A 19,455-nucleotide genomic window follows, 5' to 3' on the forward strand; every position below is an offset into this window, starting at 1 on the left:
GAATCCTCGGCTGCCTGGCGGTCGCTTGAAATGTGGCATATAGAAGACCTCCATTCTCTTGACTTCTTCTGCTCACCCAGATGTGCTGCCACCAACATCAACAGTTTTTGAAGAAACTGTTGTGCCAATTTCAGCACCAGTTCCTGATGCTTCACTTATTTTTCAAGATGAAGATGTTGATGATCCTGACAACCCCACACTTGCAAACATGCAACTTTGCCTGAAGGTTTACTAAACGTCTCACTTTAGAAGCAGAAGTGCTCAACTGTTCTGTACAAGTTAATTCCTGTACGTTTATCTGTACCCTTTATTTTATCTGTGTCTGTACAGTATATTACTTTATTAAAATTTCACTTGCTACTTGTTTAATATTTCTGTTTCATTATTATCTAACTTGTACTGATTTACATGATATTTTAAAGGTATGGTGAGGTGGTTAGCTATTGCTTAATGTGATCCTTCTGTTATTTGGCATTTCACTAATCCGGCATTCCGCAGGTCCCAATGTACCTGGGTGCCAATTCCCTCAAACACTCTTGTACACCCAGGTACTAGTTGCTGCCATTTCCTTGAAACTAAATGGGTTTATAAGAAGATTTTAGTTTACTGCCTAACTACTTAAAATAAAAAATAAATTTGAAGTTTATTGGCGATTTAAGGGAATTGTATCTAATAGTCCCGCAAATCTGGCACCATCTAAGTTTCTGGATTATTGGAGTTTTATTGCACAATTCTATTTTTCTACTCTTTACTTGGGCTCACCCATTCCTTTATCCAACTATCTATTTGTCTATTTGTTTAGATACAGCATGGACTAGGCTCTTTGAGCCACACCGCCCAGCAATCCCCTAGTTTAATTCTAGTCTAATTGCAGGTCAGTTCAGATTGACCAATTAACTTACCGTCCGGTACGTCTTTGGACTGTGGGAGGAAACCGGAGCACCCAGAGGAAACCCATGCCATCATGAGGAGAATGTACAACCTCTTACAGGCAGCGTTGGGAATTGATCCCAGGTCACCTGTACTGTAAAGCATTGTGCTAACAACTATGCTACTGTGCCACTCTTAATTAGAAGTATATACAGTAGGTAGATAGGTACTTTATTGAACCCAAAGGAAATTACAGTGTCACAGTAGCATTACAAGTGCACAGATATACAAATAGAAGAGAAGTAAGAAAGAATAAAAAATAAGTTATCTTAAACAGTCAACAGGAGGGGCTGTAGGTTGACTCATTATAGAGCCTAATGGCTGAGAGTAAGAATGACCTCATATAGCACTCTTTGGAGCAGTGCAGTTGTCTTAGTCACGAAAAGTGCTCCTCTGTTCAGCCAAGGTGGCATGCAGAGGGTGAGAAACATTGTCTAGAATTGTCAGGATTTTCCGTAGAGTTCTTCATTTTATCACAGCCTCCAGTTGTGTCCATTTGACTGCTATAACGGAGCCAGACTTTCTAATCTATTTATTGAGCCTGTTGGTGTCTCCTGTGTTGATGCTGTTGCCCCAGCACACCACTGCATAACAGACTGGTAGAACATGTGAAGGAGAGGCCTGCATACTCCAAAGGACCTCAGTCTCCTCTGGAAGTAGAGATGACTCTGGCCCTTTTTGTGTACAGCCTCTGGTGCTCCACTCAAGTCTGTCATCCAGGTCCTCACCACAATAATAGCCTCACCATCAGTAGTAACAGGGTGTAGTACAGGCTTAGTCTTCCTGAAGTCCATCACCATCACCTTTGTCTTACTGATGTTGAGCTGCGAATGATTCAGCTTGCACCATTTGACAAAGTCCTCCACCAGGACCTTGTATTCATCCTTCAGTCCTTTATATATTCAGTTCCTTGGGTGAATTTCCATTGGATCTGCTTCCATCAATTTTAAACAGTATTTTTACTGCAACAACCAGAAGAAAATTGAAAAAAAATCTGTTGCTGAATTGAGGTTGACGATAAATCTGAGTCCCCTAGTCACTGATCCTTTAGCCAGTGGATGTATTTTGTATTTATTAGCACTATTTATGACTTCTTGTGAGTTTGAAGACCTTCATTCTATTATTTAGAACAACCATTAAAGTTTTTCTATTCTTCCAATATCACCGAAGATCTTCAACAATGGTATAATTGTAGGAAATATTTCCTACAGCGTCTAGAAGATACTGACACATTTTGTAAAATGCAGTACCCAGAATTTGATACATAACTTTAGCAGAAGCCCATTCAGTACTTATTTTGTAAATGTTCAGTCTGACTTCTTTCTTTTAATATGCTGTACCTCTGCTTATGTATCCAAGGAAACAATTTTATTAATTCATTCTGCAACCTCTAAGGAAATTTTTTTTTACAAAGTAGTTTGAAATTGAACATTATATGGAGGCACATACTGTGATAATTTCAAGAAAAAGTGCTTTGAAAAGCTCTTGGACCTGGGATCCACTGCCTCGATTTAGCACGTTTCTGACCTTTTCAATCAGGCCTGGTGCATAAGTAGGTCAAAAATTGGCTTGTTCCTTGCTCTCGGACCTAGGCCCTGCCACTTCGAATCTGCCTTGCTTCAGTTCTGCCAACTTGAATCAGCTTCAAGTCTGCTCCAGCAATGACTATACATTATCCCGTTGCCCGCTCCTGGGCATGTGCTCCTTTGCCTGCTTTGGCCCTAACACACCACACTGCAACCATCCTGCATCTTTGAGGCTTCAGTTCACAGCATAAAAATGCCTGGTTGTACAGGCAGTTCAAAAGCTTAACACTGAACGGGAAGTTACAGGCTATTGATTGCAGTGATTGTTACCAGAAAAAGTGTGACCAATAGAGTAGTTAGTAGTTTTGTTTGCTGCCAGCTAGTTGTCACTGTGTTTCACCAGCACCATCTTAAACTGGAAGTAATTCTATTAATTGGGAGGGACTGTGGAACATCCTCCACAAATTCAAATGCCCACCAAGAGTTGTCCTCATCTTCCATTTGCCTAAAGAGGCACGCAAGCTGAATACTAAAAGTCTTTTAAAAAAAAACTATCTCAGTTGAGACAAGTTTCAAACAAGGCGGAGTCATTGTCTTAGTACCTTACTCGCTGCAATTTTGAGGTGAGGTGCCACATTGTCGGGGTGGAACTGAACGTCAGTAAAAATAAAATAAAATTCCAATAATCCCACCACCTGGTTTTCCAGAATTTGGATTTTACTTCTATTTATTTCCAAATGCAATTTTACGTGGTAGTACAATAAATTTTCCAGTGAATTTAATGTTTAAAGGGAGTAAGAATTACAGACCTCTGGCCTTGGCTGTAATATACTATAATGTAGTGGTTGCCAACCCGTCGATCACGATCGACTGGTCAATCTTTGAGACTTTCCCAGTAGATCCCAAGGAAAAAAAAAGAAAAAAACCCCACAAATACTGTTGAGAGATTGTTTTTGGGTTGCGGGGTTTTAGTTCCGTTCTTTCTGCCCAGAGCGCATGCGTGTAGCTCCCCTGCACTACACAGTGTAATTCAGTGGTCCCCAACCACCAGGCTGCGAGGAAATGATATGAGGCAGCTGCACCTTCCTTCATTCCCTGTCATGCTCACTGTTGAACTTGAACCCACGCGAGGTCACCTGAACGCAATGATACCCTCGCACCAGTGCAGACAGATGGGCGCTGCCTCTGAACTTGTTTAGCACATGGAATGTTTGTGGGGAACCCGGTGCTAAAATATTTGCAGACGACCTAATTTGGGCTCAGGGTTTCATAATTAGAGCAGCTACCTTGCTGAGATCTATGGAAAGTCATCCCTCGAGCCAAACTTTTGTCGGCCGATAGATCCTACGGGGGTGGGGGGGGTGAGGGCAGGCACGTGCCCTGTTGCACTCTTCACTCAGTTGGTCGCTCTCTCTGGACTGCGACCGCCGTGGCCCCGGTATGGGGATCTTCAGCCCTGACGTCCTCTCACCCCACCCACAACCAGCCGCACCTGGCCAAGGCGTCTGGCGGCAGGCGGGAGGCTGGAGTTCGGGCCCGGAGGCTGTCTAATGAGGTAACGAGGCCCTCAAAACTGCTTTGGCACCTTGACTTCAAGCACCCTGCACTTAAAGACAAACCCACTGAGTTTTGTGAGCGGAAAAAACGTGAGCAAGCGGGACAGCAGCTAAATGCTGAGAGCCACGAAAACTAAATTGTGGAATAGACTGGACATAAGGAACCTGCTTCGAGTATCGTCACAGTATGTGTTAACACCCCACCCCCTCCCAGTCGGCCGGTCCACAAGAATATTGTCAATATTAAACCGGCCAGCGGTGCAAAAAAGGGTGGTGACCCCTGGTGTTTATACATTATTTCTACTTCGGGTTCCAGGGTTTTACTTCCGGTCTTTACTGCCCTGGTGCGCATGCGTGTAACTAATTGATTTGGGGACGATCTTGCCTTTCACTAAGGCCGAGGTAGGGGATCTTGGGCTTAAAAACGTTGGTGACCACTACTATAATGGGAATCTGTTCAACCTTATGGGGAAATCTTGCCTGACAAATCTTTTGGAATTGTTTGAGGAAATAAGCAGGACATACAAAGGAGAGTTTGTGGATGATTTTTACTTAGATTTTCAGAAGTCCTTTGACAAGGTATTATAATGCGTATGGTATTATAGGAAATATACTAGCAAGGATGGAACATTGGTTGACTGACAGGAGACAAAGAATGGGAATAAAGGGGGCCTTTTCTGGTTGGCAGCTGGTGACTAGTGTTCCACTAGGGTCAGTGATGGGACAGCTTCTTTTCATGTTATGTCAGTGACTTGGATGATGGAATTCATGGCTTTGTGGTCATGTTTATAGATGATACAAAGGTAGATGGAGGAACAGGTAGTGCTGAGGAAGCAGAAAGTCTGCAGAAGGACTTAGACAGATTAGGATAATGAGCAAAGAAGTGGCAGATGGAATAGAGTATAGGGAAGTGTATGATCATATACTTTGGTAGAAGGAATAAAGGCATAGACTATTTTCTAAATGGGGAGAAAATTCAGAAATCAAGATTGCAAAGGATCCTGGGAGTCCTCATGGAGGATTCTCTAAAGGTTCAATTGCTGGTTGGGTCAGTGGTAAGGAAAATGCATTCATTTTAGATCTAGAATATAAATGCAAATTTGTAGTGCTGATGCTTTATAAGGTTTTGTTTGGACTGTAAGGAGTGTTGTGAGCAGTTTTCGGCCCTATATCTAAGAAAAGATGTGCTGACATTGGAGAGAGTCCAGAGGAGGTTCACGAGAATGATTCTGGGAAAGAAAGGGTTAACCTTTGAGCGTTTGATGGTTCTGTGCCTGTACGTGTTAGAGCTCAGAAAAATGAGGAAGGATCTCATTGAAACATATCAAATATTGAAAGGCTGAGATGGAGTGGATGCTTCCAATAGTAGGGGAGTCTAGGACCAGAGGGCACAACCTCAGAATAGAGAGATTTAGTCATGAGTCTGGAATCATTGCCACAGACAGCTTTGGAGGCAAAGTCTTATGGTCTCTAGTAACTGCATCCAGAACAAAGATGACCTGAAATTCCAATTGAGATACCGTATGCAAATAATGATGATGGGCAGAAGATAGGCTCCAAGACACCATCAACATAATCTGCTTCTACCCTTCATTTTCTGCTGTACCACACTGCCTTCTGACAGAAAAAGCTAACAACAATATCTTTAAAAAGTAGACCACTTCCAATATCTCAGGAGCCCGTTCTCTGTGAGAGGAAGCATTGATGAAGTTCATCGGCACAGCCTTTGAGTTGAAGGGTATTTAGTGATCAAGACATGCTGTGTGGCACAAAATCATGTTGTACAAGGTAGCAATTGTTTCTGACTGTACATGCTTCTGAAGCTTGCACCACCTGCAACATATGGAAAAACACCATCAATCCTTTCTCCCCAGAATCCTCTCATTTCACAAAAACTGAAAGAAAATAAACATCAGTTATCTCACTCAGGCCGATATTTCCTTTAGTATATTTACATGTGAAAAATAAAGAGAATCTTTAAACATTTGACAGTTTGTCTGAAATAAACATTAGTCACCCTTCAATCTTCTAGTACCTAACCTTTTGGCTATCAGTAATAAATGTCTCCACTTTTTTTTCTCTAGTTTCCTACAGTGTCCTAGGAAACACTTGATAAATCCTCTATAGCAGGGGCTCCCAACCTTTTTTATGCCATGTTCCTTACTGTGTGACGTGTACACATAATAAAGAACTTCAGTTCCCAGTGTGCAATGTGGATGGTTCACCTTGAATGGGAAGTGGTGTTGGTGAATGAAACAGGCAGAAGCCATGTGGAGCTAGAAGCCATGATTATCGCCTGGTAATAAATCTGTTGATGTATGAAAATCCATGTAAAGTTTGTCTCTATTAGCAAACAAACATAACATGGTGTCAGAAGTGAGCATGAGGTGTAAATATGGATCGTAAATATGTAGCGAGCGACTGAGAAGGTTCCAATGGAGAGAAACTACTGGCAAGAGAGTGCACTGTTTCGAAGTTCACCAAGATAATTGAGATGATAGAAGCATGAAAAATTCTGCTACAGATAACCTAAGTCCTCCTGCACCTATGCAGCTTACCGGCCATCTAGCTGATAATTGGAAACACTTCAAACAGTGATTCAATATATATTAAGTGGCAAGTAGAGCTGGAGGCATGGATGAAACATTGAAAGTGTCTATCTTTCTACACGTAATTGGTGAAGATGCTTTGGATATCTACAACAGCTTTCAAATTGTTGAGACAGTCTTTAAATTGGACACTGATGACAACATTTCAGGAGTATTTTGTCCCAAGTAAAAATGTCACATTTAAGAGACGCAAGTTCTTTTCCTGTTAATAGAAACAAGGTGTTAGTTTTGACCAATACTTAGCTGAGTTACACACACAGAGTAAGTCCTGTGAGTTTGGAGATTTGAGAGACTCACTGGTCAGAGACAAAATAGTTTGTGGAATCCCTGATTACTTTCTCAGAGAAAGATTGCTTGGTGAAAAAGATTTAACACTCGAAAGGGCTGTGAATATGTGTAAGGCAGCAGAAGTCACACGAGCACAAGCTAAAGGGCTGTGCAGGGCAAAAACAACAGTGTATGCTGTGAAAACAGAAAGTCAGAACACAAGGCGTTTCACAAAGGAACTATGAACCAAAGAGATGGGCTCAAATTAAATGCAGGAAATGTAGAGGTAGGCACATGGAAAGTCCTGCAATATTGTGGGAAGAAGAATCAGTTCATAAAGTGGTGCAAGCTGCAAAGAGCAAGTTGCACGCAGTTGCTGAGGAAATCGCATTAGGGTTCTCTACAAACTGTAGGTGCTGGTTAAAAATAGAATGAATTGTTACAGTGACTGTGAATGAGACAGTAATTCCATTCAAGCTTGATACTCCCGGAGCCCAGGTGACTCTGTTCATGGCTGATTACAAGACTCCTAAAGTAAAGAACAAGATCTACCCAGTGAAGTTAAACGTGATTAACTTTATGGGAGAGAACGCTCCAGTAAAAGGAAGCTGGTTAGTGACCTTCCAGAACAAGGGGCAGCACCTAAAGCACAGCTACTGATCATTGAAAAGTGAGTATAGCTACTATCAGGTCTGACTGCATGTGAAAAGCTCAACTTGGTGAAAAGAGTCTTCGTAGTGACTTCGCAGATCACAGATGACCACACAACGCTCAATAAAGAGTATGCAGATGTCTTTGAGGGGCTTGGGTGCTTATCCGATATAACTCGAGAAACTCATAACAGCATCAATGAGAGATCCAGAGAGGTTATGCAAGAGGAGCACAAGAACTCCACTTTCCATTGACATCCGTACTAGCTACACTGACATGACAGTCAGGATACCGGTGTTGGAACAGAATGATCATGAAGATGTCGCCAGTCTTGCTTCCACATCATGCAGCTTTGGTTCAAAATCTGTTTATCATTGACTTCTAGTTGAAGACTGGAAATCAAAAATATTTCCACAATCCTCTCTGAAGTTGAAGAGGCAAATAAAAAGGAAGTTGGGAGACTACACAGACCCAATGGTCAGAACAACAGCAACAGTTCAACACAAACCAGCAGGAGGAGTTGCTATCTGTGATATGCAATGGGCAGAAGGAGCTCTGTGAATTGAGATAGAATCAGTTGGAACTTGTGCACAGACTCACTGATCACATGGATGTAGTCCAGGTCTCCATTATGAGGCATGTGAAGTGAATTAAGGTCACACGGCAAGAACAAGAACAGAGATGAACAGGTAGGATCTTGGCAGAAGTACGTGAAAGAAATTAACACATAGATCAGAGTTATCAAAAGGACACTAGTATTAATGCAGCAAATTAATGCAGCGATTTAAACAGAGAGGAGAAATGGGCTAAAAATTCTATATCTGAATGCACGGTGTCAGAAATAAGGCGGATGAGCTTGAAGCTCAGGTGCGAATGGGTAACTATGATGTTGTTAGGATAACGGAGACATGGCTGCAGGGAGATCAGATCTGGGAAATGAATGTACAAGGGTATACGTGCTATCGTAGGGACAGAAATGTGGGCATAGGGGGTGGGGTGGCCCTGTTGGTGAGGAATGAGATTCAGTCCTTTGCAAGGGGGGGCATAGGAACAGGAGAAGTAGAGTCTGTGTGGATAGAACTGAGGAACAGTAAGGGCAAAAAGACCCTAATGGGTGTTGTCTACAGGCCACCAAACAGTAGCATGGATATTGGGTGCAAGTTGAATAGGGAGTTAACATTGGCATGTGGCAAAGGTAATGTTGCAGTAGTTATGGGGGATTTCAACATGCAGGTGAACTGGGAGAATCAGGTTGGTGCTGGACCCCAGGATAGGGAGTTTGTAGAGTGCCTACGGGATGCATTCTTGGAACAGCTTGTACGAGAGCCGACCAGGGACATGGCTATTCTGGATTTAGTCTTGTGTAATGAACAGGATTTGATAAGCGATCTTGAAGTAAAGGAGCCGTTAAGGAGGTAGTGACCATAATATGATAAGTTTTTATCTGCAATTTGAGAAGGATGAGGGCAGATCGGAGGTGTCAATGTTGCAGTTGAACAGGGGAAACAATGGAGCCATGAGGGAGGAGCTGGCCAAAAGTTAACTGGACAGATAGCCTAGCAGAAAAGACAGTGGAACAGCAATGGCAGGTATTCTTGGGAATAATGCACGTTGCAAAATCAGTTCATCCCCCGGAGAAGGAAGGATTCAAAGGGGGGGAAGGGGCCACAGTGGTTGACAAAGGAAGTCAGAGATTGCATACATTAAAATAAAGGAAATATGACAGAGCTAAGGTGAGTGGGAGGACAGATGATTGGAAAATTTTTAAGGAACAACAGAACTTAACTAAAAAGGCAATACGGGGAGAAAAAATGAGGTACGAACGCAAGCTAGCCAGGAATATAAAGGAGGATAGCAAAAGCTTTTTTAGGTATGTGAAGAGAAAGAAGATAGTTAAGAACAATGTTGGGCCCTTGAAGAATGAATTGGGAGAAATTGTTATGGGAAACAGAGAAATGGCAGAAGAATTTAATAAGTACTTTAGATCTGTCTTCACTAGGGAAGACACAAGCAATCTCCCAGATGTATGGATGGGCCTAGGACATAGCGTAACAGAGGAAATGAAACAGATTGTCATTAGGAAGGAAACAGTGATGAGAAGACTGATGGGACTGAAGGCTGACAAATCCCCAGGTCCAGATGGTCTGTATCCTAGGGTACTAAAGGAGGTGGCCCTGGAAATTGCGGATGTATTGGTAATCATTTTCCAATGTTCCTTAGATTCAGGATCAGTTCCTGAGGATTGGAGAATGGCTAATGTTATCCCACTTTGTTAAGAAAGGAGGGAGGGAGAAAACAGAGAACTATCGTCCTGTCAGCCTAACATCAGTAGTGGGAAAGATGCTAGAGTCCATTATTAAAGATGAAATAGTGGCATATCTAGATAGCAGTGATAGGATTGGGCTGAGCCAGCATGGATTTACCAGGGGCAAATCATGCTTGACTAATCTATTGGAGTTTTTCGAGGATGTAACCAGGAAGTTAGACAAGGGAGATCCCGTGGATGTAGTGTACCTCGATTTTCAGAAGGCATTTGATAATGTCCCACATAGGAGATTGGTGGGTAAAATCAGAGCTCATGGCATTGGGGGGAAGATATTGACATGGATAGAAAACTGGTTGGCAGATAGAAAGCAAAGGGTAACGGTGAATGGGTGTTTCTCGGAATGGCAGGTGGTGACTAGTGGGGTGCCACAGGGCTCGGTATTGGGACCACAGCTGTTTACTATTTACATCAACGATTTAGATGAAGGCATTGAGAATAACATCAGCAAGTTTGCTGATGATACTAAGCTGGGTGGCAGTGTGACATGTGATGAGGATGTTAGGAGAATTCAGGGTGACTTGGATAGGCTGAGTGAGTGGGCAGATACTTGGCAGATGACATTTAATGTGAATAAGTGTGAAGTTATCCACTTTGGGAGTAAGAACAGGAAGGCAGATCATTATCTGAACGGTGTAGAGTTAGGTAAGGGAGAAATACAAAGAGATCTAGGTGTCCTTGTTCATCAGTCACTGAAGGTGAATAAGCAAGTGCAGCAGGCAGTGAAGAAGGCTAATGGAATGTTGGCCTTTATTACAAAGGGAATTGAGTACAAGAGCAAGGAAATCCTTTTGCATTTGTACAGGGCCCTGGTGAGACCACACCTGGAGTATTGTGTACAGTTTTGGTCTCCAGGGTTAAGGAAGGACATCCTGGCTATAGAGGAAATGCAGCGTAGATTCACGAGGTTAATTCCTGGGATGTCCGGACTGTCTTACGCAGAGAGGTTAGAGAGACTGGGCTTGTACACGCTGGAATTAAGGAGATTGAGAGGGGATCTGATTGCAACATATAAGATTATTAACGGATTGGACAAGATAGAGGCAGGAAATATGTTCCAGATGCTGGGAGAGTCCAGTACCAGAGGGCATGGTTTAAGAATAAGGGGTAGGTCATTTAGGACAGAGTTAAGGAAAAACTTCTTCTCCCAGAGAGTTGTGGGGGTCTGGAATGCACTGCCTCGGAAGGCAGTGGAGGCCAATTCTCTGGATGCTTTCAAGAAGGAGCTAGATAGGTATCTTATGGATAGGGGAATCAAGGGATATGGGGACAAGGCAGGAACCGGGTATTGATAGTAGATGATCAACCATGATCTCAGAATGGCGGTGCAGGCTCGCAGGGCCGAATGGTCTACTTCTGCACCTATTGTCTATTGTCTAAATGAAAGCAAGACATCTGTTGAAACAAACAGCAGCCCAAAAGGGATTGTTAAACCACCACAGAGGTGAATTGAGAGTTCTTGAGTGAACAAGGGACTGTATTTGCTCCTTACAATTGAAGTTAATGTAAATATCTTTGGAAAGCATTATTGTTTCTTGCAGGTTTATGTGAACTTACTATTGTGTTTGTTTTCTTTGGGGTGGGGAGATGTGTTATTGTGTGTGTACATAATAAAGAACTTCATTTTCCAGTGTGCAATGCAGATGGTTCACCTGGAAGTGACATTAGTGAATGAGACAAATGCATCCTTTTGGCAGGCAAAAGTGTGGAGCTGGAATTCATGACTGTAGTATTCTGTAAATAAGATACATCTAGTGTCTGAAAGCCCACACGAAATTTGTCTTTGTTAAAGAACAAACATAACACTTAACATTAACGGAGGGGTCCATAGACTCTATTTGGGAACACCTGCCCTATAGTGAGCTCGGTAATGGGATAGAGATTACTAAGTGGACAGGAAGTATTTGAGGGATATTCTTACAGTTACCTTTATAAAATATAACATTCGTACTGATTCTTGGGAATTCCTGTCTCAAGAAATTTCAAAATGGAGGAGGAGCTTTCTGAATGGTATTTGGGGAATTTGAATTCAGCATCAGTGGATCAGCACCAATCCCTGTGGCTACTGCTGATCATGGGCCTTCAGTCTGAAAAATGGCCCTTTGCCACAATTTTCTCCTACCTTGAAGCCAATTTTGTACCCAATTGGTTATCTCTACCTGGATACCATAGTTATAACTTTCTGTGCTAGTCTACTAAGCAGTACATTGTCAAAGGCCTTGCTAAAGTCCACATAGATGATGTCTACCACACTTGTCTTCAAAAAAAAAAGCAAACTCAATCAAATCAGTGGGACGCTATTTTCCATGCACAAGGCCATGACTATTCTTAATCAGTCCTGACCTTTAGTAATACACATTAACGCTGCCTCTCAGAATCCTCTCCAGTAACTTAACTACCACTGACATTAGGCTCACCCTGCCACCTTTCTGAAATAAGCATTAGCCACCCTCCAGTCTTCCAGTATCTAACTTTTGACTATTGATAACAAATATCTCCACAGGGATCCTGCACTTTCTTCCCTAGTTTCCCACAGTGTCCTAGGATACACTTAATCAGGTGCAGGGATCTAGCTGCATGCATTTTAAGACCTAAAGCAATGTGGACAGTCTTCAAGACTTCATTACTAATTTCCTTGAGTTCTCTAGCAGCTATGTCTAAATATAGAAAAGAAATATATGTTAAGGACCTCACCCATCTCCTGTGGCTCCAAATATAGGGCCTTGCTAAGGGCCTCTGTTTTCTCACCAGTTACTGTTTTGTTCTTAATAGACCTGTAGAATCTCTTTGGTTTATCTGCCAAAGCTATCTTGTGTCCCATTTCTGACTTCCTAACTTCCTCCTTAAATGTTCTCTTATACCCCCCCATACACCTTAAGTGACTCAATTGATCCCAACTACCTACACCTGATGTGTGCCCCTTTGTTCTTCACTTGAGCCTCAGTATCTCTTGTCATTCAGAGTTCTCTACACCTGCCAGTTTTCCTTTTACTCTAACAGGGACATGATGTCCCTGAGCTCTCGCTTTCTCACTTTTAAAAGCCTCACACTTGCCAAACATTCCTTTACCTGCGAATAGCTTCCTTCAATCAACTTTTGCAGTTCCTGTCTAATTCCATCTAAATTGGCTTTGCCCCATTGTGAAACTTTAACTTGTGACCAGTCCTATCCTTTTCCATATTTTTCTTTAACAGGTAATTGAATTAAGATTACTGGTCTCTAAAGTGCTCCCCACTTACATTTCCAGTCACTTGCTCTGCTCTCATTCCTAAAAAGTTGTCGTTTTGACCTTTCTCTAGTAAGGCCATCTAATATTAATTGAGAAACTTTTCCTGAATGCACATAATAAATTTCTCACCAATCACGTTTTTATTATGATGGCATTCCCATTCAATGTTTGGAAATTAAAATTTCCTACTATTATAGCCTTATTATTCTTGAAGCTATCTGCAATTTCTCTACATATATGGTGCTTCCTGCTGATTATTGGCTGGCCTATAGTACAATTACATCAAAATAATCACTGCTTTTTATTTCTCGGTTCAAACCAGAGCCTCACTGGACAATGCACCAGGAATATTCTTTCTAGGTACTGCTAATTTGTAATCCCAATGGGACCATGACTTATTCCATTGACATATTTCTTGGGACCTCGCCCTTCCACTCTTCAGTATCCCCACAATTTTTAACAAATGCTTACAATGATGATGTGGTGTCTTGAAAAACTGACAGTTCTTTCCCTCCACAGATCTACTTGAACTCTAGAGTTTCTCCAGCAGTTTGTATTTTGCTCCAGATAACCACATCTGCAGATCACCAAGATTACTTATTCCTGCTTGTCAGTACCTAGGAAACCAAAATGTGCATTTATTTCCACGTGTTGTTATACTCTTCTTAGGAAAATGTCTTCAAATATTAATCTCAAACAAATTACTATATTTGGACATCAAGTTTTGTACCAGAAATTAAAAAAAGGCATTTGCTAAATATGCACTAGAGAGGACTGCAATGAAATAAAATGTCATAACAGTATTTGTAGACAGGTCTGATATGTGTGTGGTCTGCTGGATGTGAAATTCCATGGGATTGGGAACTCCCAGGAGCTATTTGCTCAGAAGTTTGTGGGAGTAATTTTGAGTAGAGGAGGTGGTTTGACCTAATTACATTTCAATAAGACAAAAACATAGAGCAAATCTGAAATAATATGTATGCATAATGTATATAAATGAGAAAGTTTTTTGACATGGGAATCCCATTAAGATAATAGAAATTAATTTTGTGAAGTAGAACACTTTCCAGACTTTGCCAGTAAATGTCAGCATCAAGCACTCTTAGGTAATGTTTTAGTCCCTACTTGAGAAGTGCTGATTTGTTCTTTCTTTCCAGTCCAGCTCTTAATCTAATACCGAGTCTAAAACTGTTCACATTTGGACAGCATGACTCTTCTTGCCATTGACAAACAAATGCTGATATACGAAGGGTCCTGACAAAGTCCTGACGAAGGGTCTTGGCCCGAAACGTCAACAGTGCTTCTCCCTATAGATGCTTCCTGGCCTGCTGCGTTCCACCAGCATTTTGTGTGTGTTGAAAAGAAAAGGAATTTTGTTTTCAGGGAACTGTATCTTTGGAAAGTGTTTAAAGTGTATCTTTAAAGTGTTCAGGAGGACGAGTCATTGATTGTGTTTAAGATCACACTAGATAGATTTTTGGTCTCTAGGAGATTCAAGCAAAATGAGAGGCAGGCAGGAAAGAGGAGTTGAGGTGAAGATGTGATTAGTCATGAAATTATAAATGTTAGAGCAGGGTTGATGATATTTGACTTAAGCTCCTATTTCTTTCAGTTTAAGAACAAAGGTAGCTTTTAACTGATAGTCATAAGCAAAGGAACACAGATACCTATTGAAAACATAATGGAGGAATTTTTTTGCATTTTTGAAAACTTCAGTTGTATACATATACATTTATCACCATACACACTAATAACATTTTGAAAACTTTTTGCAGTTTTTGTAAAAGGCATCGGTCCACATCAAGTTCCAGTATTCCTTCTGTTCCTATTGAGCTGATGATGATGTCAGAACACATACTCCCTCGAGTTATTCTTCGTCTTGTGCAGCATTTACGGGATGGCTATAGTGAATCAGGTAGGGCTGATGTCTTATTATACATGAATTTCTGCTTTCTGCATTAGGATAAAAATAGAGCTTAAGTATTTACATGTTGTCAGCCCTCAAAATAGAAAAGTCACTTGATCTGCCTCAAACGAATCCAGTATTAATGACCTAGTGTATAATGCATCACTGTGCACATAACACGCAGCTTATAAATGTCTTAAACAATGAGCTTTCTATAATGTGGCATGCGCATAGGAGCCACCCAAGTGCAGTTTTACTCTTGATGCCTGAGATGTCGGTTAGCTTATCCTGACTGGACTTGGAAGATTTTGTGGGTACAGAGGAGATGTCGGGGTAGGTGTTTTACTCAGAGAGTAGTGAATGCGTGGAATGGGCTGCTGGCGGTGGTGGTGGAGGCGGACACGATAGGGTCTTTTAAGAGACTCCTGGATGGATACATGGAGCTTAGAAAAATAGAGGGCTATGAGTAAGCCTAGGTAGTTGTAAGGTAAGGGCATGTTTGACACAGATTTGTGGGTCGAAGGACCTGTATTGTGCTGTAGGTTTTCTATGTTTCCATGTCCTTCTCTTCCCTGAGGTAGCTGTAGCAGTAGTCCTTTTCTCAGAAGCATGCAGGATGAAATCACTGCTATCAAGGAAACTCTTGAGCTTTTTGTAATCATTGACACCTCTATCTTTGAATACCCTTTTCCTCAGATAGCTAAATACATTGGAGATAGCAGTGAATTTCATTACTACTGTTGCAGTATTACTCTAAGGCAACTATAAAGATGTAAGAGGAAAGTTTGGGGTTGATTTAGAGAACACATTAAAAGTGCATAGTGAGCAGGCATACTTTAGTATTTAATGGAAATGTGTATGAATTTTAACAGATGCATACATTTTAAGGCACAGTGACCTAAAGATAAAATGGTTGGCTAATGAGAAGTAAAAAGTAGAGTTAAGAAAGAGACCCATGAAGATACCAGAGATAGCAGTAGGGTGAAGAATTGGGAGGCCTTTGCAAGCTCAGCATAAGAGGACCAAGAAATATGTAAGGAAAAGGAAGATTGGTAAAATACACAATAATGAACTTTATATTTATTCAAAAAGGAAATAAGTGGCAGGTGTGAATGTGGACTCACGTACAGAGATAGGAAAAATTATCATTGGGGAAAAAGATGTATTAAAGAATTAAGGGTCAAGAGAGAATAAGGAAAATAGGTGAACTTGAAACTGATAAATTCTGATGACTTGATTGACATTCTGTAGTTATGAAGCAGGTGGCTTTAGAGATGATGAGTGGTCTGGTTGTTATCTCAATGCTCCAGAGATTTTTCAATTGTTTCTGTGGAATGGAGGTTAGCAATGGTTATGACAATGCCATTCTCTTTTATGTTCTGCTGAATAAGTCAAATGATGCTTTGAAGCTCAGCCTATAAAGAGAGCTTATACACTTGTCCTTTCCAGACTGTCTGGACAAGTTCACATATAGGAAAGGGATATAGGCCAAATGCAGGCAAATGGGACTAGCTCAGGAAGGAACCTTGGTTGGCATGGGCCAGTTGGGCCAAAGGGCCTGCTTTCCTACTGTATAACTAACTCTGTGAATAATTGAGAGCTATCTTGGGTTTGAAGTAGAGGCAACGCAGTCGAGCAGTTACCTCTTAATCTTGGTACTTTGCTTCATTTCTTTAGGAACTGCATTGGATGATATTTAATATTGCAGTGAGAGAAATATGGAGCTACTTCCCTGGCCCATCTTTGCACTGTGTTTGTATCTGTGATGGACCCATTGAATGTAATCACAGCTTATATTCCAATCACGAAGCAGACACGTAATATAAACAAATTTCCAAGGGTAGCCAAAATTGAGGGTTCTCCCCACCCCTTCTTGATTGACCATTGTTACATACCCCGTAACTGGGTCACTTATCAGCAAAGATAGAGAGGTCCGTCGAAGTCTGATGGTACTATTTTTAACAGTATTTATTGATAAAAAAAATACACAAAATAATGTCAATGCAAACATGCAGATAATATACGTCGTCAATACTAAATCTAAAAGCGCGGGTATAATAATAATCAATAAGAAATAGCTCTATTGTTGTCTAGGGGATAATGTATTGTCCGATGGAAATATAAAAGTCACTCAGTTCATTCAAGCTGCAGCTCTTGGGTTGGAGAGAAAGACGGGTTTAAAACTTGCCCATTCCTTTTATGATGTCAATCCTTCGAGAGTCGTTGGGAGTTGTTTCCCCGTTGTTAGCTAAAAACCTTTCTTGGCCGTGGAAAAGGGCCCACCGATTCCAGGGCAAATAGAACCGAACGCACGTGGCCTTTCCCCTGGTTTCTTGCTATTACGGGATCGCTGGCATTTCTTCTGGTGCGTCTGAGGGGCTGTTCCCACAGACCCTCTTTTTATCCTGACTCACAGGGTCTCAGATGTCAATCAGGTTGGGATGAGGCAATCCCGCCACCAACCTCCCCCTCGTTTCATTGCCTGGGGCGTCGATGCATCGTACAGGATGCAATACACAAGTCCGTCTCCAAGAGACAATAGCCGGCATCAATGGGTCCGCCTCTCGGAGGCCAAGATACATTCCAACGACTTGTGGATTCTGCATGTCTTTCTCTCATTTCCTGGGTCTCCTGAATGGACTCAATAGTGATCTTGCGATTCTCACAAAGGAGGGGGCTACCCCGCACCCTTCGGCCCCGCAGAGCTGTGGTACATTCATAACACCATGTAAAAAGCTATTCAGCTATGGCAAGATTTTGATTTGAAGTTGTGCTCTGCATTTTTCTTGGATTTATCACGTGGTGGAGGTCATGCCTCTTGTACCTTTCTAATTTGAGGAGATTTTCTCTTTGGCCACTAAGAGGAAGCAGTTGAAGGAAGTATTGCAGTGTCTTATGAAAAAAGCAAGAAATCCCTTCTATAATTACTCTTGTTCTCTTAACCTGGAGCGTCTAATGATTAAGTACCAGTTATTCTACTTACCAAGAGAGTTCTCCGCCATGATCTTGACTGTAGTTTACATACTGCCACTCGATGTATTGAGTGCCATGATTAACATACAAGAAATGGCCTATCCTGATGCCTTTCACATTCTTGCTGAGGACTTCAGTCAGGCCAACTTGAAGAAATCTTTGCCCAACTACCAACAGTGCATCACGTTCAACACCAAAGGATTCAACACACTTGACCACTGCTGCATTATCATCAAGAATGCATACCATTCTATCCCTCAACCACATTTCGGGAAATCTGATCAGCTGGCTGTCCTTTTCCTACCTGTATGTAGGCCAATGCACCAGAGGTAAGGATAACAAGGAGCTGGTCACAGAAGAAAGAGAGGTGGCTGTGGATGGCTTCGAGTCAGTTTTCCTGGGCCATTTTCAAGGATGTAACAGAGGACCTGAACAAACCTGCAACGGTTGTCATGGAGTTTTTAAAGACACTTATGGTTGACTGTGTCCCCACAAAATCATTCAGTCTTCCTCAACCAGAAGCCCTGGTTGAACCAAGTCCTCATCATCTACTGAGGACCAGATTGGTGGTAGTCATGACTGGTGAACTAGAAAGTACAGGAAGTCTAGGTATAACCCCTAGAAAGTAGTAGCTCCAGACCAAACTTGAATCACTGAAGGACGTTTCAATAAGCTATGGCAGGGTTTGAATGCTATCATCTTACAAAGCAAATCCAAACAACATAAATGACAGCAAGGTTTCATTCCCAAGCAACAAAAATGACAGCAAGGTTTTTGTGACTGATAGAACATGGAGGTATCTTCATGAATCCCTGCAGCCCCCGAGGAACCTGTGATTTCAGCCTCTGAGAGCATCCTTCAGGATGGTGAATCCAAAAGAATGCATCTGGCCCAGATGACGTACTGGCTGAATACTGAAGACCTATGCTGATGTACCTAAGGACATCTTTAACCTCTCACAGAGTGAGGTACACACCTGCTTCAAGCAGGTATCAATCATGCAGGTGCCCAAGCAGAATGAATGACTGCTGTCCTGTAGCACTTAGATTGACTGTGATGTTGTGCTTTGAGAGTTTGGTCATGAAGCATGTCAACTCCTGCCTGGACCTGAGGAGTGACCTGGACCCCCTCCAATTTGCCTACTGTTAAAACAGATCAACAGCACATGCCATTTCATTGGCTCTTCACTCAGCTCTAGAACATCTGGACAAATGAGTATATCAGGATGCTCTTCATTGACTACAGTTCAGCATTCAACACTATCCACCCCTTGAAGCTAACATATAAGTGCCATCACAAAGAAGGCATAATAGCGCCTCTACTTCTGAGAGGAGTTTATGTAGATTTGGCATGTCATTTAAAACTTTTTTCCCCAAATTTTTATAGATGCACAATGGAGAGTTTCCTGACTACTGGTTGCAACACAGCCGTGTATGGAAACACCAGTGCCCAGGAATGGAAAAGTCTACAGAAAGTGGTGGATAC

General features: G+C 41.8%; 1 protein-coding gene across 2 annotated transcripts in view; it reads left to right on the plus strand.

Moving 5' to 3' along the window:
• Positions 1–19,455, plus strand: part of ubr3 (ubiquitin protein ligase E3 component n-recognin 3) — a 239,545-nt gene that overhangs the window by 11,001 nt on the left and 209,089 nt on the right. For both annotated transcript variants that reach the window (XM_073047259.1, XM_073047260.1), the window contains exon 2: positions 14,867–15,006. In XM_073047259.1, the coding sequence (XP_072903360.1) occupies positions 14,867–15,006 (140 nt within the window). The remainder of the gene's footprint in view (positions 1–14,866; positions 15,007–19,455) is intronic.

The sequence above is a fragment of the Hemitrygon akajei genome, chromosome 5, assembly GCF_048418815.1.
Source record: "Hemitrygon akajei chromosome 5, sHemAka1.3, whole genome shotgun sequence".
Lineage (NCBI taxonomy): Eukaryota > Metazoa > Chordata > Chondrichthyes > Myliobatiformes > Dasyatidae > Hemitrygon > Hemitrygon akajei.